The sequence below is a fragment of the Polyodon spathula genome, chromosome 10 (genome assembly GCF_017654505.1).
Source record: "Polyodon spathula isolate WHYD16114869_AA chromosome 10, ASM1765450v1, whole genome shotgun sequence".
Lineage (NCBI taxonomy): Eukaryota > Metazoa > Chordata > Actinopteri > Acipenseriformes > Polyodontidae > Polyodon > Polyodon spathula.
Genome location: NC_054543.1, coordinates 29,160,021 through 29,186,229, shown reverse-complemented (window position 1 = coordinate 29,186,229; position 26,209 = coordinate 29,160,021). Strand labels below are relative to the sequence as shown.

The 26,209-nt window shown below is 37.9% G+C and overlaps 1 protein-coding gene across 3 annotated transcripts in view; it reads left to right on the top strand.

Moving 5' to 3' along the window:
- Window positions 1-26,209, top strand: part of LOC121322296 (anion exchange protein 3-like) — an 83,687-nt gene that overhangs the window by 10,759 nt on the left and 46,719 nt on the right. For 2 of the 3 annotated variants that reach the window (XM_041262078.1, XM_041262076.1), the window contains exon 2: window positions 5,094-5,243. In XM_041262078.1, coding sequence (XP_041118012.1) covers window positions 5,196-5,243 — 48 coding nt within the window. In that variant the 5' untranslated portion in view covers window positions 5,094-5,195. Of the gene's footprint in view, window positions 1-1,414; window positions 1,561-5,093; window positions 5,244-26,209 lie in introns of those variants that run through there. The other variant, XM_041262077.1, reaches the window with a different exon arrangement.

Sequence of the window (26,209 nt, the reverse complement as noted above, 5' to 3'; positions counted from 1 at the left end):
AAACTGGACATTCTGTATCAGTGCTATCTGATGCCCCCTACTGGCTATTGCTTTATGGTAATAATTGTACTTTACATAATACTCTCAATAATTAAAATCTACAATCAGCATTTTACTACAATGTTTAATGCATTCTTCCATAGCCCTCTGGACACTACCTGCTGTATCAGAAACTTGAACTGGCTAGCTCATCATTTAGTTTGTTGGTATTTGCAAGCCCGTTTTCCAGCAAAGGCTGTGAAAGTCACCTGTACAGTCCAATGACATTTTCCTTTGCAGTTCCACACGTGACTCTGTATATTGGTTCTGGGGAGGCTGTTGATGCTGTATATTGGTTCTGGGGAGACAGTTGATGTATAAGGTACATGAGCTCCCAGTAACCAAGGGATCAGCTTATCAGGACAAAGAAGAAGAACATGCACTATCTCGTGGTCGGTAGCTTTGGATCCCTTATTACTAAACAGACACTTTAGCTAGCATACATCATGACTATGGCAGGCTGAATAGCTCCTGAACTCATATTGAAAACCCCTTAAAAATATTTTTAAGAAAATGCTTGTCTCAACAGAAGCAGCAATGTTTGGGGCCATATTTAGAGAACCCCTGCCCTACAGTATTGATCAACAAAATCTGTTGTGTGGACAAAGCTTAATATGAGCCGCATACTTGAATCCTGGCTGACCATGTTGGCCCTAGCATCTTATTGACATTTATGGCCGGTGTTTCAGTTTTTCTGCCTTTCTGTATGTGTGTTGTTTAGACAAATTCACGGTTTCCAAAAGTTTTGCATCGCCCTATAGAATTAACTAATATGCTTAATAAAGTTGAATGAAACCTGTTGAATAATGTTATGTTAACCTATTGAATTACATGCCGGTTTGTAATTTTCCATATCTTAATGAAAAACGGACAAAAATTGAAAAATGTCAGTCTAATAAGAAATACTGTACTACTATTATGGCTTCCGGTAGAATTTTGTGATATAATTTTGTAGTTTTTTTGATTACATGATGTTAAATAAAATATCTAAATTATGTTCATGCATGTATGTATATATATATATATATATATATATATATATATATATATATATATATATATATATATATATATATATATATGATGTCTCAATCCTAAAGTTTTAGCTGATGCAAAACTTTTGTCCATAGCTCTATATATAAATTCTCCCAAATTAATGTACTTAAATATATTGCGAAAACATAAAAAACTTAGCATTTTTCTCAGTGTTTTTCTCCACAAGAAATTTGCTTGGCATCCCTGACATTTGAGTCATTGACAGTAAAGTTGTGCCAAGTGCGTTTTTGTCTCATTAGTGAGGTGGACATTCCACAGCTGTCACTAAGCAAGCACGGCAACCACGAGGAAATGTGATTCCTCAGCCCCTCTTCTCTTGTTTTGAACAGAGAGTTGGTTTCTCTGTCTCAATTCTGTCGAGGAGGTGGTGCTCCAAGTGTGGAGCTAGGTCTTTTTTCCATGAACAGGATGTGATTATGAAGCAGGGGTACAGAGAAGAGCAGGATCTGGGACATTTTGGAAAGGGTAAGATATTTGACCAGTGTGAAATTACTTAATATAGACTTGTCAGGATGTGAGGGGTGTGGTGTGGGTGATGATGTCAGGTTTCAGGAAAGCTAGACTTAAAACCATAAAGAAATGGGCACAAGGGCAAAAGCAACAAAATACAAATTAATGTATATGGGTTCCAATACATACACTATTGGATGCAACAATCATACCACTTACTCTCTGTGTCTCTGCAAACCACCACACAGTTTGTTTTTATAATATTGCGTCTGAGGCCCTTCACAGTACTGTTCTACAGATAACTAAAGCTATCACCTGTGTTTACCAGTATTTTCTCTGTGGAAGTGAAATGGCAAAGGCATCTTTGCTAAAATAAAATAAGGCTAACATACAATCTAGCAGTTGGTTATGTGTAAAAATTGACACAAATGTAAAAGCTCACATAAAAAAAGACAACTGTTTATATGAGGCTGTGTGGTCCAGTGGTTAAAGAAAAGGTCCTGTAACCAGGAAGTCCCCAGTTCAAATCATTGTGTGACCCTAAGCAAGTCACTTAATCTCCTTTTGCTCCATCTTTCAGGTGAGATGAAAGTGACTGCAGCTGATGCATATTTCACACACCCTAGTCTCTGTAGGTTGCCTTGGTTAAAGCTGTCTGCTAAATAAACCAGTAATACTAATAAATGCAATATTTCTGGAGTGTTTTTGTTTTGGGACTGTTATTGTGCAGATGTTTTGCTCGAAATACAATTCTTATTCATGTACTTTGATTAATAGTCAGTACTCGAAAAAACAATATGTAATACTTTACTTTGCAACAATGTAGTCAATGAAATGGAAAACAAACAAAACAGTAGGCCTATAATTTTGAAGCTCAGAGGCAAAAATGGTAGCCGATCCAAATACAAAAGCGGTGAAACAAGGCAATGAAAAACAAAACCTCTGACACGGCAGGGGAGTCTCTTTAGTGTAGTTTGATTTGTACCCCTGTTAAGGAAGCATTCTCTGTTCATCATGCCTCTCCTAGATCTCAGGCTTTCATCTGGCATGCAGTAGCAATTAAGTGAGTTGGAGGAATGAAATGTCCCTTTGCACGTGATATTTCTTTTGTACAACACGTTCTGCTGTTATGGATCATGCCGATATTGCTTAAGTCACTCAATGCCCACCTAAAATGTGTTGCAAGTTTGAAAAAAGGATGCAGTCTGTAGGATAGTTTACTAGCCTTTCATGCTTCTACAAGATCAGGTCACAAAATGAAATGAGTTTAGGGGATCTTAACTTAGTCTACATCTCAATTGCACCATACATTTGCATGTAAGTGCAGCTTTTTATGAAGGCACAGTATTATCATAAGCTCATAAACCACGTGGCTTCCTGATATGTTTATATGTACATCCTGAGATCCCTGAATAACACTTTAAAATGGTTAATATCTAGATCAACTAGATCTGCTAAATGCAGTATATTAATTGATGGGTCCACTAGCAGTTTAGTACATTTTTTTTTTAACTACAGATATTACAGCACTTCCTAGAACCTGACACTCATGTCTTTAACAAGTATCACATAGTGTCTGCCAACATCACGCCCGACTGTAGCCAGTGCTATTGTCCTTCACCTTTTTTGAGAATTAAATTCACTTATAATCATTTGACAACCGGATTCACTGGAACATGGAAAAGTTAAAGCAAAGTAGAATCAAATTCCTCTGTGCAAAGTTCTCCTCTGGTGTTTAGATTCAGCCAAATATGAGGAATGAAGATTTTTAATAAATACGTCTCAATGTCCATGGTAGTACTGTTGTCCACGTCCAGTAAGATGTTTAGTACACTTTACAAATAAGTACTCTTTTAGATGTTTGTCAGTAGCTTATTGTAAGAAAGTAGTTCAGTAGGCCTCAAGTAACATATTAGTTTATAGTATTTAAACATTAATTCAAAAGGCCTAGTGTCTGGTCTTTGGAAGATTTCCCAGCAATTGCAGTACAGAGCTCCCCTTACCTTTACATGTAGACTATGTTTTCTTCTGATAAGGTTTAGCGACTTTTGTCATGTTGGTGAAAAAACAAATGTAAAAGACATGTTTCTTTCTTTTTCAAAGGGCTGTAATCAAGAATTTAAAAACCCTTTCTTTACTCTAATCAGTGTAACAGCATTTTTTGCAGTTTTTCTTAACCCTTTCAAGTCCTGAATTATTTTCATTGAGCTGAAGAAGGAAGTCTTTTATTCATGTATACATGAGAACAGGACTGTGGCAGAGCACAGCTCTGCTCTTTAGAAATTGGCAGGGATGGGGTTAAATTCCCCTACCTGCCTTGGTTCATTGTGTTCAGGTGGCTGGGGTTGATTAGATGATTAGTTTAATTAACGATCAATCAGCGCCCAGCCACCTGACATAAAAGGAGGCCTCTGCTTTTCATTTAGGAGAGGGAGCTGAGGAAGCAGGTTGGTGTTTTGGTGTTTGTGATTTTTGAATGTTTTGAATCCAGTGAAGGCATTGCCCAGCCTGGAAACCTTTATTTTTGTGAGTGTATTTTTGCTTTATTTGTGTTTAAATTGCTTTGTTTTGGCCCTTGTGCCCTTTCATTTTTCTGTTTATTTATAATAAAATAGTTATTTTTTTGAACTACAGACTGTCTCTGGGCCTCTATCCACTCGCCAGCCTGCCACAAGGACAGACATTTTATTTTGCATGTATTTATACACTATCTCAGATGGAGAAGTCCCGTGAGGTTTGAATGTGATTTCCAACGGCATATGTTAACATACACTGCACATGTCCTGCCAGAATTGAGAAGGTTAATGTTCTCCAAAATTTGCCTCAATACTGTGGGTTTGATCAGCGCACTTGGTTTCCTCTCCCCTATTTTAATTAAGTTTAATTACATGGCACGTAAAACACCAATCTTCTAGTAGATAAATATGTTGTCTACAAGAAGAGAAAGGAACAAAACATTCTGGGAGCTATGTGGCAGCAAGTGACTCTTTGAAACAAGGTTATTCGCTGATAATACAACTATTCAATAATAATTTTTCATTATCAAGACTAAACAGATTATCAGTAATATCACGATAAGCAGTTCCAATCATACTGTAACACAGGGCATTAACTTCTGTGGCAGGAAAAAAGGGTTTCATGTGAGTTAAAGGGAAAAGCAAGTCATTTGCAGGACAAATTTCTCTTATTTTAAATAGATGTGAACATCTGTTTAAATCTATTTTAAATCGATTGTGGTGTTTTTAGCCTGTAAACCAATGGTGTCCAATCCTAGCCCTGTAGGGCCGGTGTCCCTCTTGGTTTTTGTTCCAACTGTACCCTAAATTACTTAATTTGACCAATTAAGTGCTTATTAGAAGCTTATGACCCAATGAATTAATTTAGAGTACAGTTGGAACAAAAACCAGGAGGACACCAGCCTTCCAGGACCAGGATTGGTCACCCCTGTTGTAAACATTCTAAAGGCATATTTCAGGGATTGTGGTTTCCGTTGAAGTAGAAATGGCATCATCTCTCTCTCTCTCTCTCTCTCTCTCTGCCCTCTACAGGTTATGCCACCCCACAGGTTTACTGGAAACCCAACAGTGAAAGAGAAGGGCTGATCCCTCCCTCCCCCCACCTTGCACTTTCTGTGGTGTTCTCTGTCAAGCATGGCAGCTGGCGGCGACGGGAGCACTGTGTTCATCAACCTGCATCAGGTAGGAGAGTGAGATGGCCCACCGGAGACAGGCCCACTTTGATACTGCAATGAGATTCACTGACAGGTTTCATGATTCTGATGTAAATGTTACCTAACATCTACTCTGTATAAATGCAGTTATTTTAAAGCCTGTTAAACATGTTGGTCACGTTTGCTGCCATGCCCTCTTGTGCTGAATGCTGTCTCAACAGGCACACTCAGACCATCGGAATGAGGTGCCCAAGGCTAATCAATGGATCCCTTTGTGTTCTGTCCCAGGCAATCCACAAACTTACTGTTGATTCTGAGCAGCAAGGATTCTTAAGATATTTTTGCAACCCAGCACATGGATTACAATGAGTTACAATTCATTAATAACACTGCAGAACCTGTAGGACAATCCAGAACAGATATATTAGCTATTATTTACAATTACAGTCTCCAACCCAAACATCTTTCGAATATTTACCCACATACAGTTGAAGCATTAAATTCCTGAACCTTAAACACATGGATCAGTTTATTCTCCCTCCTTTTTTTCCCCAATAGTTATGTGGGGAAAGGATCTTACTTTTACCTTGTGGTGATATGGTCTCATGGTAGTTACTAGATACTGTTTAGCCAGGTTGCAAATTTTAGGTCCTTCAATATATATATTTCTAAATATGGTATAAACATTTAATAGGTGTTTAGTAAATTATTGTAATAATTATAAGTTATCTCGTCATCTGAATCAGTAGCAACTTGACTAAATACATAAATCCAATTCCAAACAGAATGGGTTCATCTGGATTCTTCTAGTGAGGAGTCATTACAGCTACTGTAGCCATTATATGAAAAAGTTGAAACCAAAAGGCAAACTGAAGACAGCGAGGATAGAATTTTTTTCAAACATATAAACTTTTTTGGCTTTTTAAATATTTTCTTCATTTATATAAGGGATTATAGAGCAAATTATCAATAGTAGGAACAACACGTGTTAGTCAAAGACATTCCTAAGAGTGTTTAAAACAGGTTTTATTTGTACGATACTACCTTTTAATTTTGTTCAAGTAAGCACTTTGTAATCCATATCAAAGTGATTCTAATTTATCATACAGAAGTGGTGCTTGAGTCTTAATTTCTTAATGCAATTAGTAGTTAACCATAATACAGGGAAGGTCATAATTGTAAGAGCTTTGTTGAGTTATATAAAGCACATTGCAATAAAAGCACCTTTAATTACCTACTGTGACTCTACCTAGGTGCATTTGTAGCTGATAATTAATATGATTAATAAAGGACAAGCCAGAGATGAAACAATTACAATATGTATAACATTACATCCCTTAGTTAAGTTTAAGCTCAGCAGGTTCAAAGGCACAAGATGAGCTGCTGAAGATCAACAACACCTGCAGCACCTGTGCAACCCAGACAGTTGTGTTGTAATGTGCTGGTTGAGTTAATTATTGCAGGAGATGGATTGTGCCTGGTGTTTTCTTTAATATGCAGGGAAAATAAAGGCCTTATTTTATTTATGTAATATTGAATGTCAAAAAACGCTCTTGAAAATCAGTTAATGTTAATTTGCCTTTTGTGGGTCAGTTCTGTAAAACTACATTTTAATAAAAATCCCACCAGTCTCATTTCTTTAACAGCAGCAATGAACTGAACTTGCACCAGTGTTGAAGCTGAGACTAGTAATTCAATTAGTCTCACTCTATCTTTTATACTGTTTTCACCATTTTCACCCTGGTACTTTAGAGCAGTGTCGCGTGTGCACTAAAGCAAGACTCGCAACCTGTTTTGGGTCACACTTACGTCAATGCGTCTGGGTGTGACTGACTAATCCACCTCCTGCTTTAGTTTTGAGTCTGCATTCATTACCACCAGAGTACTTTTAATCAAACTAACCCATGTAAGAAAAATGTCACTTACTTTTTTGATTGTACCTGTGTCATGCATGTAAATATGTGCTTTACACATGTGCAGAACTGCACAGCAGAGTCAATTGCAGCTTTAGTGTCCCTTAAAGAGTGTCGAAGAATAATCCATTTTTAACCTCTTACCATTCTATTGTTAAATATATGCTATACTCTTAGATAACTTCCATTGATTTGTACTGCTTTCTGACTGAATGTGAAATACAAAAGTGAAGATAATGAAATTATTCTAAGAATATCTTAGGCAGTACATTGAGACTGACTCATTAATAATAGTCTTTGTATGACGTAGTTCACTAGGCAACTGCATTTACTATATAATGTGAGGTACGCTGCCACCCAGTATAATTCTAATAGTAAATTACCGATATATAGTATGTAGAGCTGGGACGAACATAGTTTTTATTGTTTGAATAGTCTTTATAAATATAAACAAATACTTTAATATTCTTTGAATCAGCAGGAAAAGTACAGTGAGTACCATATACTGTAAGAAATCTCGGAGAAGTTAAATAAACCCATTGCCCCATCAAATTGCAAATTAACAAATGGAGATAAACTCTCTTCACTACAGTAAAATTCCTTTTTTCTGAATTGATAAATTTGTGTCTGCCTAATATCTTTTTTTTTTATACAGTCATACTTAAAAATACCAACATATTTGTCTCTGCACTAATACAAATAAACATACAGCAGATTAACCGTTATAACAATTTATAAAAGCTTTAAAAGGCCATTTTTTGTGGGATAACAATTCATTCAATATACTGGGCTGTAAATATTTCACTGTGGGCTTTTGACACACAACCCTGTAAACAGTGTCATGTATGAACTGTGAAAACCAAACAGATATCCCTGTAAAAGTTTAAAAAAATTAATTTGAACCCGCTACCAGGATATGAAGTTTTGTTCAGCAGTTCTTTGGTTGAGACGAGTTTACAAACTATTGCAGGGGAATCTGTGTGGTTTTATCTCACAAATAATGACCCATGTGAATAATACAAAATAAGTGCAATTGTCTTAAACATATTGCGAGGGTAGGTTTTCAGTAACAGATCAAACGGTAGAACCACTTTAGTTTATACTGCAAGTGTTCCTGTTCCAAAGAGTATTTTATCTTTAATATGTCAATGATCCCAATAATGGCCTTGCCAAGCTGAATTCAGAGCTCGACAAAACAACCGCTTATTTAAAAAAATGAATAAAAAAATACTTATTTAAATCTATAGCAAACAGAAAGCACAATGGTTAGAACATAAGAAAGTTTACAAACGAGAGGAGACCATTCGCCCATCTTGCTCGTTTAGTTGTTACTAGCTTACTGATCCCAAAATCTTATCAAGCAGCTTCTTGAAGGATCCAAGGGTGTCATCTTCAACAACATTACTGGGGAGTTGATTCCAGACCCTCACAATTCTCTGTGTAAAAAAGTGCCTCCTATTTTCTGTTTTCAATGCCTCTTTGTCTAATCTCCATTTGTGACCCCTGGTCCTTGTTTCTTTTTTCAGGTAAAAAAAAGTCCCTTGGGTTGACATTGTCAATATCTTTTAGAATTTTGAATGCTTGAATCAGGTTGTCGCATAGTCTTCTTTGTTAAAAAGACTGAATAGATTCAATTATTTTAGCCTGTATATATGACATGCCTTTTAAACCTGGAATAATTCTGGTCTCTCTTCTTTGCACTCTTTCTAGATCAGCAATATTCATTTTGTAGTGAGGTGACCAGAACTGAACACAATATTTTAGATGAGGTCTTACTAATGCATTGCACAGTTTTAACATTGCTTCCCTTGATTTAAATTCGACACTTTTCACAGTCTATCCAAGCATCTTGTTAGCCTTTTTTATAGCTTCCCCACATTGGCTAGATCAAGTCTTCTCAAACTCGGTCCTGGGGACTCCCTGTGGCTGCTGGTTTTCATTACCACCCAAGCGGTCAATTATTTAACTAAACCCTTAATTGAACTGATAATTTGCTTAATTAGTCCTTTTGACTTGTTTTCAGCTCTTGAACAGTTGCATATTTCAAGTTAGCTTGTAACATTTGATAAGTAACTTGAACTACAACTGTTTAAGAGTTGAAAACAAGTAAAATCTCTAATTATGCAAATTATTAGTTCAATTAAAGGTCTAGTTAAGTAATTGAGAGCTCGGTTTGGATGGAAACCAGCAGATACAGGGGTCCCCAGGACCGAGTTTGAGAACCACTGGTCTAGATGAACACATTTCTGAGTCAACATATAATCCAAGGTCTTTTTCATAGATTCCTTCTTGAATTTCAGTATCTCCCATATTTATAATGCACATTTTTATTACCTATGTGCAGAACTTTACACTTTTCTCTATTATATGTCATTTGCCATCTGTCTGCCCAGTTCTGAATCTTGTCTAGATCATTTTGAGTGAGCTTAGCTGCAGCAACAGTGTTTGCCACTCCTCCTATTTTTGTGTCATCTGCAAATTTTTAACAAGTTTGCTTACTATACCAGAATCTAAGTTACCTCGCTCCATTTTGAAGTTTCTCCTCTAATCAGTACATTCTGTTTTCTACATGTTCACCACTCCCTAATCCATGGACATACATTTCCTTGAATCACTACTGCATTCAGTTTGAGAATTAATCTTTTATGTGGGACTTTGTCAAACGCTTTCTAGTTAGACACTATCTCCCTTCCCTAAAACCATGCTCCCAGGATACTGTTACCATATAGGTAATTTTCCATTTTGGATCTTATTATAGTTTCCATAAGTTTACATATAATAGAAGTCAGGCTTATTGGTCTGTAATTACCTGGTTCGGTTTTGTTTTCCTTTTGGCGGATCGTCTTACGTTTGCAATTTTCCAGTCTGTCGGTACAACCCTGCCTCGGTTATGCTAAAATTTATTTAAAACTGGATAGGAACTGGATGACATGTGGGGCATGTTGTCAGTATCTTCCTTTGTAAAAATTATATATAAGTAATCATTTATGAATATATATATATATTATATATATATATATACGATTTTGCCATTTGTATCTCTTAAACATTTAATCTCCTCTTTGAATGTTCTCTTGCTGTTGTAATATTGGAAAAACATTTTGGAATTGGTTTTAGCCCCCTTAGCAATGTTCATTTCTATTTCTCTCTTGGACTTATCTTCCTTTTTGACTTGCGTATGCAGTTCCAGGTATTCTTTCTGTGTATTTTGTTTTTGGTTCCTTTTAAACACTCTGTAAAGTGCTTTTTTCACTGAATATTTTTTTTAATTGATCTGTTAAACCATTTTGGCAATTTTGTTTTAGATTTACATTTGTCTACTTTTGGGATGTAATTGTTTAGTGCCTCTAGTCTACATTTTTAAAAAACAGCCATCCTTTTTCTGTGGATGTTTTCTCCATTTTACTCCAATCTACTTCTGTTAGTCTCTGTTTCATACCTTCATAGCTTGCCTTTCTAAAATTGTAAACCTTAACTTTAGTTATTACTTTTTGGGTTTTAAAAATCACTTCAAATGAGACCATGTTGTGGTCTGAGTTTGCCAATGGTTCTTTGACCTCTGTTTTAGTTATTCTGTCTTTTGTTATTTGAAAAGCCTCCCCTCTAGTCGGTGCCTTTACAAATTGCGTTAGGAAGCAGCCATTTGTCATTTCCACTATTTCAATTTCGTCCATCATACTCTTCACCAGGTTTTCCCGTTTATGGCTTCTCCTTTGCTACACGCATTTCTAATGTCATTGTATAACAGATTATTTTGCTTGGCGTCTCAATTTGGCGGTCTATAGCATGCTCCTATTATTATGCCCTTTGAATTTTTGAACATTATTCTGACCCATATTGATTCGGTGTTGTTTTCTTCATCCAGATTTAACACCTGGGCTTCAAGACTGTTTCTTATGTATAGCGCTACCCCTCCGCCTCTTCTGTTCTGCCCATCTTTCCTATGCAGTGTATACCCACTAATATTATATTCGTCTCCATCACTCTCACACAACCAAGTTTCTGTAACACCTATCGCATCATAATTACTTTAGTGCAGTAGCTTCAAGATTTAAAATTTTGTTTCTGATACTTCCAGCTTTTAGATAAATACATTTAATGGCTTCTAGCATACTTTTAGCATTTAGATAAATACATTTAAAGAGTTGTTGCCCTTCTGTTTTTTTGTTGATTTCCCTTCCTTTCTAGTTTAAGTGCTTCTGAACCTCCTCAAGGATCTTTTCTCCGAGTAGATTGGTTCCATTTTTATTTAGGTGCAGCCTGCCTCGCTTATATAGATAGTCCTTGTTGTAAAATGTGGTTGAATGTTCAAGATAGGTGAAGCCTTCCTGTGTGCACCACGTTTTCAGCCATGCGTTTAATTATTTCCAGCTGCCTGTATGCTCCTTTGCAAGGTGCCGACAGTATCCCAGAAAATACCACAGTTTCTGTCTTGTCCTTTAATTTCCTTCCTAGCTCTTTGAATTTGTTTTGCAGGGATTTTGGTCTGTCTCTTCCAATGTTGTGATGTTTAATTAAAAAATAATCAATTTGTGAGCACAGATAAAAACAACTCAGGACTTCAACCCTCTTGTGTTTATGTCTTCCCTGACTTATTACATTATTTTTGCATTGCCCACTGTGAACCACTGTGTATCCTTTCTACACCCTACAATGTTATAATAAAGGAACTTGTATGTCTGTCACATTTTGTGAGAGAATCGGTGAACCATTGTGATGAAAATTTTATATACCCATTGGCAAGTTTTTTTGAATCATGGTGCGCTACTAGATTGGTCCATGGGCAAAAAATCTACTCAGAAAAACGAACTACTCCTTCTTGCTAAGAAATTGTTTCTTGCTCTTTTTATCTCGTTTTTTTCTTTCAGAAAATATACTTCAAAACAAGGCTGAATTGAACCAGTTGCCTCAGTTTTGATGTTTTAAAGTTTCTAATGTATTGTTTATTTGCTATAAATACTGCCAGCCACTGTAAGACTTAGCAAGTTCAAGTAAAAAAAACTAGAAACTATTAACTGCGATTGCCAACCTTAATTTTTAAATGAAGTGTGTAACTGAAACCGTAATAGATTTATGGACAAAACACAAGACTAATTCATTTACTGGGTTCAGGTGACATTCACAAAGCTTACAACAGGACCAAATTTAATTAAGGCCTTGTACTGATGTCAAGCCATACTTTAGAAATATTACACGCTGTTTATTGCAGTCTACCAGACCACTCAGGAAGAGCTGTACTTAGGGGAGATGGTAAATACCTTCCCTGGGATGGGTGAGCGGAAAGGGGTCTGCTGCAGAGTTAGTAGATGACTGCCCAAGACACAGATTTATTCCAAGTCACTTTTGGAAGATAAACCAATTGCTGTCAATATATGTTACTGAACAGGGTTGATTAATGATTTTTTTTTTTTTTCCGCTGTATGGAAACAGTACACTTTGAATAAATCTCTTCACTTTTGGTAGACTGATGTTATGTTTTGTGCAGTAAAAATGTACCTCTTCACTCCCATAGTTTGTTAATTTTACAGACAGACGTGCACTAAAGAGACTAATTTACTGTAAGATTATTTTCATAATATTACTGCTCAAATTAAAATGATCTCAGAGGCTGTATTTAGACCTGCCACTGATTAGATCAATTTACGGTTGTATTCTATGATTCTCACTTTTATATTGACCTCTGGGCATATCAGTGCTGTTGATCACATACTTTTTCACATGTCCATTTGATTACAGCCCATAGCACTCTGCAAAATATGATTGTTTTGCCATGTGATCAATGCACAAACTCATAATACTGCTTACAGTATATAGTATCTCTCGAAAAATTGCCTCTTCAGTTATTTGGGGTGGAAATCTGCAACAAATTCTGTTCTCCTTGAGTGTTCCACTTGAAAAAACATTAGTTTGTTCAGTCTTTGATATACAAGCCAGCTGAGCATGAACAACCAGCCTTCTATCAAAGATCTACAGTTTGGATATTAGTGATGGAAAATGGCAAGCCCCTTGCAGAATACATATACTTTTTGCATAACATTTGAATCAGTCATGTGAGGTATAGCACATTTTCAAAAAAGTGTTTATTTTATGTATTCAAGAAGTGGGGGGGAGAACATGACTAAAGGTTGTGATAACATCACCATTATACTTACTGTGACCCCCAACAACTGACCACAACCACACACACCGACATGGTATGTCCTGCTAATCAAAATGTTCTACCTATGTTCTACCCCTCACATTGAGTGTAGCCTGACCCTATCTCCTAAATAACCCCTGTAACATGCCAATACCCTGCCCCATTACCCCTGAGTTGCCCCAAATAGAGCCAAGGATGCCACTACTAGTCAGACCACCATAGCCAGCACACCCCAGGTTAGTTCAGTTACCCTCCTGCTTCACAGGGTAACCTAATCGTCAGATTACAGGAATATAAACACAGTCTGGAAATACAGCAGCTCAATCAGGGCAACCCGATTGCTAACTCGGAGATGAAAGGTGTAGAAGAGTGTAATGCTTGTTTTGAAATATATTTATACAGGGACTGGCAGTCCTCAATCTGGTATGCAGGCACCACATAGACAGTGATGAATGTGGTGCTTGTGCGAAAGACTGACAGCAGGGGAGCCCAACACATTTTTTATAGTCAGTACCACGCAGGGTTTAGTTTAGACAAAGCTGGGGGAATGTTGTCCCGTAAAAGCTAATCCTCCTGTTTTGACACTTTTTTTTTTTTTTTTAAACCAAACCTCCAGGAGAAATGTAATTCATGCATACAGTGCTTTAGACCACTAGGCCATAGTGTATAGACCTCCCAGTTTTCTGTTTTCTGTTATCCAGAATCAGATTGGGTGTTGCAACTTAGTAACCTTTGTTATGCCATGCTGTTCCCGTGGCGGTCTTGGTGTTAAATGAATAGTGCTGCAGAGTTCAAAAATTGCATTCCCTAATGCATCTCGGTTGAATTCATCTGAGTTTGTTGCAGAGTCATCAGAGAACAGGAAGACAAAGAGAAGATTTTTCCACTTTTGTGAAACTGCTTTTTATATATATATATAATTATATATATATATATATATATATATATATATATATATATATATATATATATATATATATATACAGTGGCTTGCAAAAGTATTCAGACCCCTGACCAGTTCTCTCATACTACCGAATTACAAATGGTACATTGAAATTTCGTTCTGTTTGATATTTTATTTTTAAACACTGAAACTCAGAATCAATTATTGTAAGGTGACATTGGTTTTATGTTGGGAAATATTTTTAAGAAAAATAAAAAAACTGAAATATTTTGCTTGCATAAGTATTCAACCCCTGTGCTGTGGAAGTTCCCAGTTTGCACCGATGTTCGAAATTGCCCTAACGAGGACACAATTACCTTACCATTGGCCTCCACCTGTGAACCATTAAAGTTGCTGTCACATTTACTGGATAAAAACCCCACTGTTGAAGGATCATTGGTAAGGCTGTGAATCTGAAGCAAAATGAAGACCAAAGAGCATTCTACAGAAATTAGAGATAAAGTAATACAAATGCATAGATTAGGGAAAGGGTACAAAATAATATCCAAGTGTTTGGATATCCCAGTGAGCACAGTTGGATCAATAATCAGGAAGTGGAAGCTGCATCACACTACCATCCCTCAAAACTCAGCGCTCAAACAAGGAGACTTGTGAGAGAAGCCACAGAGAGGCCAACAATCACTTTGAAGGAGCTACAGAGTTCAGTGGCTGGGAGTGGAGTAATGGTGCACCAGTCAACCATATCAAGAGCTCTGCATAACACTGGCCTGTATGGGAGGGTGGCAAAAAAGAAGCCATTACTCAAAAAGTACCATCTGAAAGCATGTTTGGGGTTTGCCAGAAAGCATGAGAATGACCCAGTTGCGATGTGGGAAAAGGTTTTATGGTCAGATGAGACCAAGGTAGAGCTTTTTGGCCAAAACTCAAAGCGCTATGTGTGGCGCAAACCTAACACTGCCCATGCCTCAAAACACACCATCCCTACAGTGAAGTATGGTGCTGGCAGCATCATGCTGTGGGGATGCTTCTCATCAGCAAGGACTGGGCATCTTGTTACAATTGAAGGAAGAATGGATGGAGCAAAATACAGGAAAATACTGCAAGAGAATCTGCTTCAGTCCGCTAAAAAACTGAAGCTTGGGAGGAAATTCACCTTTCAGCAGGACAATGATCCCAAGCACAAGGCCAAAGCAGCATTGGAGTGGCTCAAGAACAAAAAGGTGAATGTCCTACAGTGGCCCAGTCAAAGTCCTGATCTCAGTCCCATTGAGAATCTGTGGCACTATTTGAAAATTGCTATCCACAAGCGTCGTCCAACCAACCTGAACAACCTGGAGCAAATCTGCCAAGAAGAATGGGCCAAAATCACTCCAACACTGTGTGCAAAGCTGGTACATACTTACCCCAAAAGACTTAAAGCTGTTATTGCAGCGAAAGGTGACTGTACCAAATATTAATGTGTGGGGGTTGAATACTTATGCAAGCAAGATATTTCAGTTTTTTATTTTTCTTAAAAATATTTCCCAACATAAAACCAGTGTCACCTTTCAATAATTGATTTTGAGTTTAAGTGTTTTAAAATAAAATATCGAACAGAACGAAATTTCAATGCACCCTTTGTAATACTTTTGCAAGGCACTGTGTGTGTATATATGTGTGTGTGTGTGTGTGTGTGTATGTATATATATATATATATATATATATATATATATATATATATATATATATACACGAAACAAACAAATAAATATCGTGCTGGGTTTTAGCCAGCACGTATAGCAATTGTTTTTAGTTTAGTTTTAAATCCCCTCGCACAGATTTACGTCTCCTCACTCTTACACTCCACCTCAAGTGCAGACAGCTGCCGGCTTTTATATTCGGCCATAGTCTGCACGAGATTAAATAAGGATGTGTGACTGTCAGCTAGTTAAATAATCGGTAGCTGATCAGTCACGTATCTTCACAAGGTTTTTAAAAATAAAAACAATAACCTGGCGGACAGCGTCTCGCTCGTCTGGCCAAATAATACATAATAATAATAATAATAATAATAATAATAATAATAATAATAATAATAATATCGGACGGCTTTCGCCGTCGCATTGATATATAAATCAAAACAATAATAAACAAAGGGGCGGGACTCTCCGCCACAGTATCCAAGACAAGGGGTTAATTACACAGGCGGCTGACACTCATTTCTGTAGTCTTGTGCAAAACAGACAGGTGTGTATGTATTAGTTTATTGCCCTTGACTCGTTTTAAACACTGCAGTGTTTATGCTGAGGGTTGTCGAGACAGATTATTTGTCAGTGTAAATATTTGACTAAATTCAAATAAGATGCGCAAGTTGACTGCTGGTAGGTTTTTTTTTTTTATATATTCAAATACGACAAACTGGAGGAGGAGTAGGAGGAGAAGTGCAGGCTAATCCGTCACGATTAGCATTACTAACTACTTGGTGCATTAATTACTTAATATTGTCTAACAGTCTGAAAGGAAGTAGTTGTTATCCATGTTGTCAGTTATTTATATGCAAGAATGGCCATTATATCCATGTAGTACAAGTAGCTCTTAAGTAAGGTGTAGCCTGCTGATGCAAATACTCTTGGGTACAAATGTGCACTGCTTAATTTGACTAACAGTGCCGCAGGTAAGGTACTTTGGTTGTACTGCTGCAGTTCAAGCTGTCATTTATCAGTACTTTTATACCACATTTTCATCTGGACCATGTAAACTCTCCTCTTGCTCCCTTAACAAGCTGGGGTTTCCTACTGCCTCCAGTCTGCAAATGGGTGTTAAACAAAGTTCAAAGATCACCTCCATGTATCACATATTTCTATTGTCGCCATTTACAAATCAATACTGTCAATATATTCTTTTGTGGTCTAATGTTGTGTCCTTCACATTGATTGCTCATTATTAGGTAACTTCTTCATCAGAGCAATTGGGCCGGAGCAAATTCTATTAAGCTTTATCTCGTACTGTCAGTCAAACCACATTGATATAGAATTGCAGCCTATGGGAACAAACAGGATTGATTTCAGGCCACTTTTAACTTAACCCCAGTGGCAGTTGGAAATTAGTCTTTAGTATTAGGAGGTGGGGCAGACCACTTCGAAAAATAAAAACGGTTGGCACTGCGTCTCCTGGAGAGAGATCACAGAGACTGAACTTGGTACTGCTCTAAAAGGGTGGTTCCCCCAGGAATGGCTTACAGTGCTACAGTACTCCTTGTGCCATTCCTTGCTTTGTGGCTAAAGTGCTGCCCATCCAGCACCAACATTTATATATAAGAATAGAAAATAAAGGAGAGTGTGTGCATTGATCAAAGCTTCTCCAGTCTTCTGGATTATTTCCTTTAACAAGGTTCTTTGAACCGCAGCCCAGCAGAGGGGTTCTGCTTTAATCAAGTCATGTTGTCTGGTAAATGTTATTGAGTTTTAGAATGTTATTGAAGTTGACAGCTCTGGCAATGATAAGCTACTTTTATAGGTCATCTTGCAGAGATATTTCAATAAAGAAACTAGGTAATGTGAACAGAAACATTGTCTACCCCGTTCTATTAAGCTCTGTTTTATTATTATTATTATTATTATTATTATTATTATTATTATTATTATTATTATTATTATTAGTTTATTTAGAAGACACCTTTATCCAAGGGACAGAGACTTTTTTGGGAACTACTGGCATTGCCTTAATCAGAGCAATAGAGATCTCAGTCCTATTTATAGTTTGTATCTAACATGTGTCATTTTTCCCCCTTTGTCAGGGATATGCATCCCCTTGTTAGGGATAACAAAATATCAGATTTCTAATGAGGTTGTCTGTGCATTCATTATAAATACTAGACAAAGTGGAAGGGTATTGCCTAACCCCACTGCTGTGCTTGCAAATGATTGTGCCCATAGATCTATTAATAGCCAGAGGGTGGGTGTAGGTGTTTTGGGAGAACTGTGCTTGTTTTGTTTCTTCATTTATTATGAAGCCATAAAGATATTTTCATATCAATCCAACAAGGGGTTTAGAAGATTAGTGACTTGATATATAATACATAATACATCCTGGACAATAATAAATCACCGGTTGATATGTGTGTAAAAATGGCACATTATCTGGAATCCTGCTTTTCACATAATATTTTAGCTGCTATCAGTATCAAAGTAGATTCACATGGCATTCAAATTACTTTTTTAAAAGATTTTCCTGTACTATTACTGCAGTCTTTCTGTGATTCTGGGTCCTGTTGCTTTAATATTGTTGCAAAACAATATTTTAATGCATACTAGGAGCAGCATAGAGAATAATATTAAAAACAACATTAAAATTCTTATTTATCTTTTTTTATTATCAATGAGTCACACAAGCCTTTCATAAAGCAGTGATATACAGATAAGATGTTATTTGTTTTGTGTGCTTTTGAACAAATGTTAGTTTTTCTGGTGGTGCCTTATCAGAAAATATGTATACAGGATAAACCAGGAAGCTCAGCTGTTTTCTACTGTTGACACTCCAGGTTGTATCCATTAGCGACAGTCTTTGAGTGAGCTCACAATTGCAATGCTAATGGTACAACAAGTAGCCTCTCATATGCTATGTACCATGCATGACTTATATTTATCCAAACAGTATCATGTTGTGTTACATGATTTGGAATCCCAATGAAAATGGGTACAATTTTTCAATTCTAGGTTCCTTTTGTGTCTCTTGTGTTTCACATGTGTAGCCCAAATATATGCATCTTTTACTGCAAAAGTTTCTGAAACACTGGGTGAAACATTTGGATCTTTTATCATATTTAATTGTTAAAAAAAAATCTGTAGTATTTCTTAGGAGAACTGAAAGAGGAGTTCATTTTCCCAGTGGGTGGATTAAAACAAATGATGCCATGATGAAGTGTTTCCTTATGAAAGAAACTATAAAAATTATGTTGAAAGAGATAGCTGGGATATAATGTTAATACCAACTTTCATCACAGTTCGGTAAACGGTTTTCTAGATGTAAGGAGAAATCTGTGAAGCATGACATACTGAGGGTACGTACGCCCGCCGATACTAGGTCACAGTGGGAGGTAATAACCATGCAAGACACACCAAATACAATTCACTGGTATCCCTTGAGTTCCCAGTTGTCTTTGGTTTAATCCGGTACTTGAAATTAAACTTTGGGAATTCAAAAATAAGGAACAGACAAATCTGGATGGCCTGCATGAAATCTCGCCAAGTCCATTCCAGACCTCAACGAGTGAATAGGAATAGAAAGAACAGGAATCACTTTAATTTTCATTTACTCACGGCTTATGAATAATGCTTTATGCTTTTAAATGTAGCCACAATACTAATTGTGATGATGTTATTGTATAACACCTTGCTAGTTGTGAAAGAACCACAATTCATGGGAAATATAGATTTATGATGTACAGTTAATTTAAAAATAAAAATAACTAAGTTGTCTACCATTAGCAAGCCACTGTCTCCTATTTTTCACCCTTTTAGTGTTAAGCAGCTGTAACTGTTACCGGGTAGCTTTGCAGTTACACATCTTATGCAAATACACTGTTTATAAATCTAGTACTGGCAGAAGCTCGTCCTGTTGATTTGCAGACTTGTTTTTATATACAAACGTGGCAGGCTGGCAAGTGGAAAGAGGCCCAGAGACAGACTGCAGTTCAAAAAAAATACTAATTTTATTATAAATAACACAAAATAAACGTGCACAAGGGCAAAATAAAAATCTTTAAAACACAAAAAGAAAGACAACAAAACTCACAAAAATAAGGTTTCCAGGCTGGGCAATGCCTTCACTGGATTTAGCAAAAATCACAAACACCAACCTGCTTCCTCAGCTCCCTCCTCCTAATGGGAATCAGAGGCCTCCTTTTATGTCAGGTGGCTGGGCGCCGCTTGATCGTTAATTAAACTAATCTAATCAACTAATCAACCCCAGCCACCTGAACATAATAAACCCAGGCAGGTAGGGGAAATTAACCCCATCCCTGCCAATTGAAAAAGGGTAGAGCTTTGCTCTGCCACACACCTCCCCCCCCCCCCAAGAGTCCAATTATGTCCCTTGGTTGAAGTGGCGGCAACGGCGGCAGCCCGGCTCCCTCTAGTGGCGGAGGCAGGACCGCCAACGATGGTCCTCCTTCCCGCACCAGGAACACCAGGGGAAGAGACTGGCCGGGTCCTCCAGCGATGGCTGCAGTAGCTTACATTTCTTCAGCTGCTGCATTTCCTTCTGCCTTTGCCACTATCTGCACTTCTTTCCCATTTTTTTTTTTTTTTTTTAATTTAACAACAAAAAAAAAAAGTCCCAAAAAAACCCCAAAACTCTGCAGTACTGCTCCAAGTCTCCTGGGGGCGCTATATCCCACCGCTGACACCAAATGTGGCAGGCTGGTGAGTGGATAGAGGCCCAGAGACAGACTGCAGTTCAAAAAAAAAAGAAAACTTTTATTATAAATTAACACAAAATAGAAGGGCACAATGGCAAAATAACAGATATTCAAACATAAATAAAATAAAAACAAAACTCACAAAAATAAGGTTTCCAGGCTGGGCAATGCCTTCACTGGATTTAGCAAAAATCACAAACACCAAACACCAAACAGCTTCCTCAGCTCCCTTCTCCTAATGGGAAGCAGAGGCCTCCTTTTATGTCAGGTGGCTGAGCGCTGATTGATCATTAATTAAACTAATCATCTAAACAACTAATCAACCCCAGCCACCTGAACATAATAAACCCAGGCATGTAGGGGAAATTAACCCCATCCCTGCCAATTTAAAAAGGGCAGAGCTTTGCTCTGCCACAACAAATTTAACACAATTAAACAAACAAATATGTATCACATAGCCATAGAAAAGCAACACTGCATAATGACTCATGTTTCTATAATTTGCTTTACTAGAACTCAGAGCTCCGAAATCACATTTTAAAAGATTGACTTTTCTCCTTTCAATAAAGAAAATATTTGTTGCTCCCAATTATTTTTCCTTTTTTTCAGTTGACCATTTTAAATGCATCTGATGTGCTAATTAACCAGGGCAGCTTTTAAAGGTGTTTGTAAAAGTGCCAAAAACAGGGATTTTCAAAGCAAAATACCATTCAGGACACACATAAAGGGGAAGCCTGGTTAATGTAGATGTTTTCTAGACAATAGCAGAGTGCAGTTTGGGTTTGTTTTTACTGAACGTTCCCTACAGAAGTGGTTCCCAAAATAGGGGTCAGGGGACCCCAGAGGGGCCACAGGATGATTTCAGGCGACACCTCAATACATAAATATTCCTTTCCAAATGACCAGAACACCCGACAAAGCAAAGTTCTCTTCGAGGAGCAATGTATTTACATGAACGCTGCTGTAAGGGATGTGGTGTTATTTTGAATGTAACCCTACTACACAACATCAGCTTTATTGAACATTTATTGCCAATGCACAGTGGTTGATTGTAAGGAAAATCAAATTTCACATTTCTATAAATTAATTGGGTGGGGGGGTCAAGATGCCTAATGATGGCCTTGAGAGTCAAGGGAGCTTTTTGAAACCCTACCCTACAGAACATGAATGTTTTAGCTCATTAAGTTCACAATGCACTGACATTCCATATGAAAGTCTCACATCTAAAACACAATACAACTGAAACAATGATGCAGGGAGCAAGATTTTAGATGTGGGCGATCATATGGAATGGAGTTAATGAAATAATTCATTAACTGTGTGAAATTTGGAAGACTTTCATGTAAATAAATGGATCCCCAGGAGAACTTTGCTTTGTTAGCACCGGGGCACTTGGAAGAGAATATTTATGTACTCCAGCCCTGCTGAAACCATCCTGTTGCCCCTTAGGGCCCACCAACCTTCAGTTTGGGAACCATTGCTGTAGGGAACTTACTTATTTTTTCTTATTTAGTCTGCCAACTTTTACACTTGATTTTCTCCCTAATTTAGAATGTCCAATTATGTTCCCTCACCGCAGCCATTCCCCACACAGCTCAGGAGAACTTAAGGTTCAGTGGGTGTCCTCCGATCCCACTACCTAGCTAATTTACACTTTACACTCAGGAACTTGAGAGTGGATGTCAACGAGCTACTGGCCTCTGGAGGACAAAGGCCAGCCCTGCAGTCCCCTGACTATGTGATTCATCTTGCACACCACGTAGCTGTGCTTTTTACCAGGTAAGCCACTCGGGGACCCCACTGTAGGGAACTTTCAGCAATAAACAAACCTAAATAGACCTCTGCTATTGTCTAGAAAACGTCTCAGTTTACCCCTTTATATGTGTCCTGAACTGCCTTTTACTTTGATATTCCCTGTTTTTGGCAGTTATACAAACTCTTGAAATCCTTTGAAAGCTGTCCTGATTAATTAGCACAACAGATGACCTTAAAATAGCAAACTGGAAAGGGGAAAAATCAATAGAAGAAACAAATATTTTCTTCCTTGAAAAGGTCACAGTCCACATTTTTAAATGTGCTCTCAGAGTTCTAATACAACAGATACAAGAAATATGATTAGTTATGCTCTGTTGCTTTTCTGTGTCGGTGTTATTCTTTTTTGATTAATGGTGTTCATTTAAACAGGACCAGCATGTGCCAGTAGTACATTTATAAAAAGTGCATTCGCATGAGATATGTAAGTGCAAACCTGCCTGGTAACACAGTTGTGTTTTATATAGTGAGCATGTGACGGAGTACTCCTCGCCCCTGTGCATATTATGTATTACTTTGTATTTATTATATATTATGTTTTCAAGGACGGGTGAAAACTCATCCGCCATTATTTGTTATTTTTAAATACCCTGTGAGAATGCGTGACTGTCGGCTAGTAATTATTGAATTAGCTGACAGTCACACAGATTTAGTAAACTTGTGCAGACTATGGCCGAGGGGCTATTAAGATAATTAATAGCCAGTTAATCCCTCGGCCATAATATAAAAGACCCACAGCTTTGGCTGCACAGAGTGGGTTGTCCAGAGCTGGAAAGAAACAAGTGAGAAACTGAAATGAAAATAACAATTGATACTGGCTGGCTTGACACCAGCACGATACTTCTTTTATTTAAGGTTTTGTTAGTGTTTGTTTGGTGTATGTTTGTTTTGGCCATCAAACCGTTTTGTTTTGTGAAAGTCTTTTGTTTTGTTTAAACCTTTTATTAATTAATAAACGTGCCGCATTGCTTTTCGTACCCCGGTGCAGTCTGTCTGTCTTCTTCCGGGTCTGTGACGTCACTACACACGTGGTGCCACAAGGAACACATCCTGCCACAGGGAATCAATTAAAGCAACTATAACTTATAATATTTGAACAGTAAGACTGCTTTCCTGCCTTTTATTCACAATATTCATGTTGTTCAACTCTCCCGCCAGCCTAAGCCCTCCGGGATTCAATGGCTTCACGCCATACAATTGCAAAGTAATCACGGCCCCAACACATTCCAGATAACCCCCTCCTTTCTTAGAGAACCTACGAGTGTGTGATGTTTGATTTCTACTGTTCCTCATACCTAATAATTCAACCATTATACTGTCTGCAGGTATATAAACAATGTGTCTAGTAAAAACACTTCAGTCCTCTCGGGTCTACAGCAGCTTACCATTGGAAGTGTCAAATTTCATCTTTGAGGGTGAAGATTGGGTAGTCAGTGGGTTGAGAGTGGAATTATTTTTATAATTCATTGTGCTTTATAAATCTATATTGTGCTTCTTTTATAACTAACAATTGGCAAAAATAAGCATCCACAGGAATCTTATCTTAACTGATTTAAAGGTGTTACATAATGAAGATTAAAGTGGTTGCACTGATAACACAAGGTGCCCTTCCTAGTCACTCTGCAATGGATGGTGTGAGTTCATGCAGGCCTGCGACAGACAGCAAATGAATCCTAGTCAACAATCTCCCTCCCAAACTGTGAGGGCGCTGTATAACAGGAACAGTGTGCCCCATACTGGATAGTTAGGCAGTTCCAGGGTCAGTTGAAAGCTGGCCATCCAGGACGGGGGCAGAGTCACAATACCAGAAGTCATAGCCTTAATACAGTAAGCGATGTGTCAGTCATGGATTGGAGGATATGTGATTGCATTAGCTATTGAAGGGGGCATGACTTCAGGGGATGAGTGTAAATGTACCGTGAGTGTTTTGTGTTCTGTTTGTTTGTTGTTCTAATTGTTATTATTTGTCATTGTTAGACAGCTAACGCTAACCGGAAGCTGTCACTACAAGCCAGCAATAAACCTGGACTACACAGCACCACTGTTTCACGATTGTTGTCTTGCACCACACCTGCACAAAGAGCACTCACTGTCTGGAGAAGTGACCGTGTCTGTGTTGTGTGTTATTGTTATTAGTGGCTTATTATTTCAGGATTGAAACCCTTGTTTTGCACAGAGCGATACACATGGGTGTGTAGAGCCCGTGCTTATTATTTAATTGTCGTTGACACGCAACCCAGCCAAATAAAGAGCTGATTAATTGTGAACCATCTTGTGTCTGCCATTTCCGGAGCACTGCAGCACCACTGCACCTGCGCACTGCAAACCACACATTCACAAGGCCACTCAGATTTGTTTACTCCTTTGTGAATTCCCAATGTTCTTCTTTTTCGGTGCTGCAGGTGATGCCTGCCAGCTCAGCTAGCAAAGGGGAACCAGATCGTCAATGCTTGGGCCAAAACTACCCTTGACAGTTCTTTCTTTTTTTTGTAATGTGACAGGTTGCTTGAGAAACTCAAGGTGAGAGTTCATGTGGAAAGAAAAAGGTCATAATGTAGTTGTTTGCAGTGAAAGTCTAAGAACTGGCAATTCAAAGCTTCTAATATATTTTGATGCTGAAATGACCTTTGTGTGTACACCCAACCCTGAGTGAGTGATTCGTGCCTCTATATATACAGCTGTGCCAGGACTCAATTGCTAATCTTCAGTCTAGCTCCAGTACAGTCTGCACGTGAACTAATTGTGAAATCCCTGTGTCCACATACATTTTAAATCACCTGTGGTACATAACCCACACTATATACAATAAACCAAAATACACTTAGGGGAGGGGGGACCCCATAACAGTGAGCTAAAGTGCTTTTCTTTTCTTGCCTCTTAACAGCCAAGAAGAAACTGAAAACATATTGATTTAATATCAGTTTGGAAGCCTTGGCTTTAGATAACTTGGGAGTTAGTATTGATTTTACATTGTTCAGGAGGTAAAACTAATTATTTCTATCACATTTAATGGCAGTCTTAGTGTTAGGTATTACAAATGCTGTCTTTATGGTGTTACAGGTCAACATTCATAGAAAAAATACTCAACATTAAAAAGCATAACAAAACCAACATTTACAGCTTTCATTGTCATGGTTTGTAGACTCTACCTTTATAACTGCATTGGTTTCATTTGTTAACCTTAGTTGATATGGTTTTACATTTAGTTTCAACCCTTTATCATCTTCAGTACTAGTTGCTGGAGGTGCAAGCAACAACTAGTTCCCTTATCAAATATCAGGCAGCCAATAAATCAATAGTAATCCATGAGGAAACGTCATTATTCAAAATCAGTAACTAAGAAAATGTGTGTTGAATGTGTGTGTGTGTGTGTGTGTGTGTGTGTGTGTGTGTGTGTGTGTATGTGTGTATATATATATATATATACACACACACACACACACACACACACACACACCGAGGGCAACCAAAATTCACCCTGGAGCTACTTGAAAATGAAGCCTCTGCTTTTGACACTGTCGACCACCCCATCCTCCTCTCCACTCTGTCTAGTCTGAGCATCTCTGGCATACCCCTTGCCTGGCTGCAGTCATATCTATCTTCACGCATCTCTGCCGTTGCCTTCAATACCCTTACCCCCCCCCCCCCCCGACTGTTGGTGTCCCCCAGGTCTCAGTCCTCGGACCTTTACTATTCTCCCTGTACACCTCACCCCTAGAAGCTGTCATGTCCTCATTTAACTTCCCTCACCATTTCTTTTCTGATGACACCCAGATTTTCTTTTCATTCCCCTCTTTTACCCCTGACCTGGTCGCCATATATCAGCCTG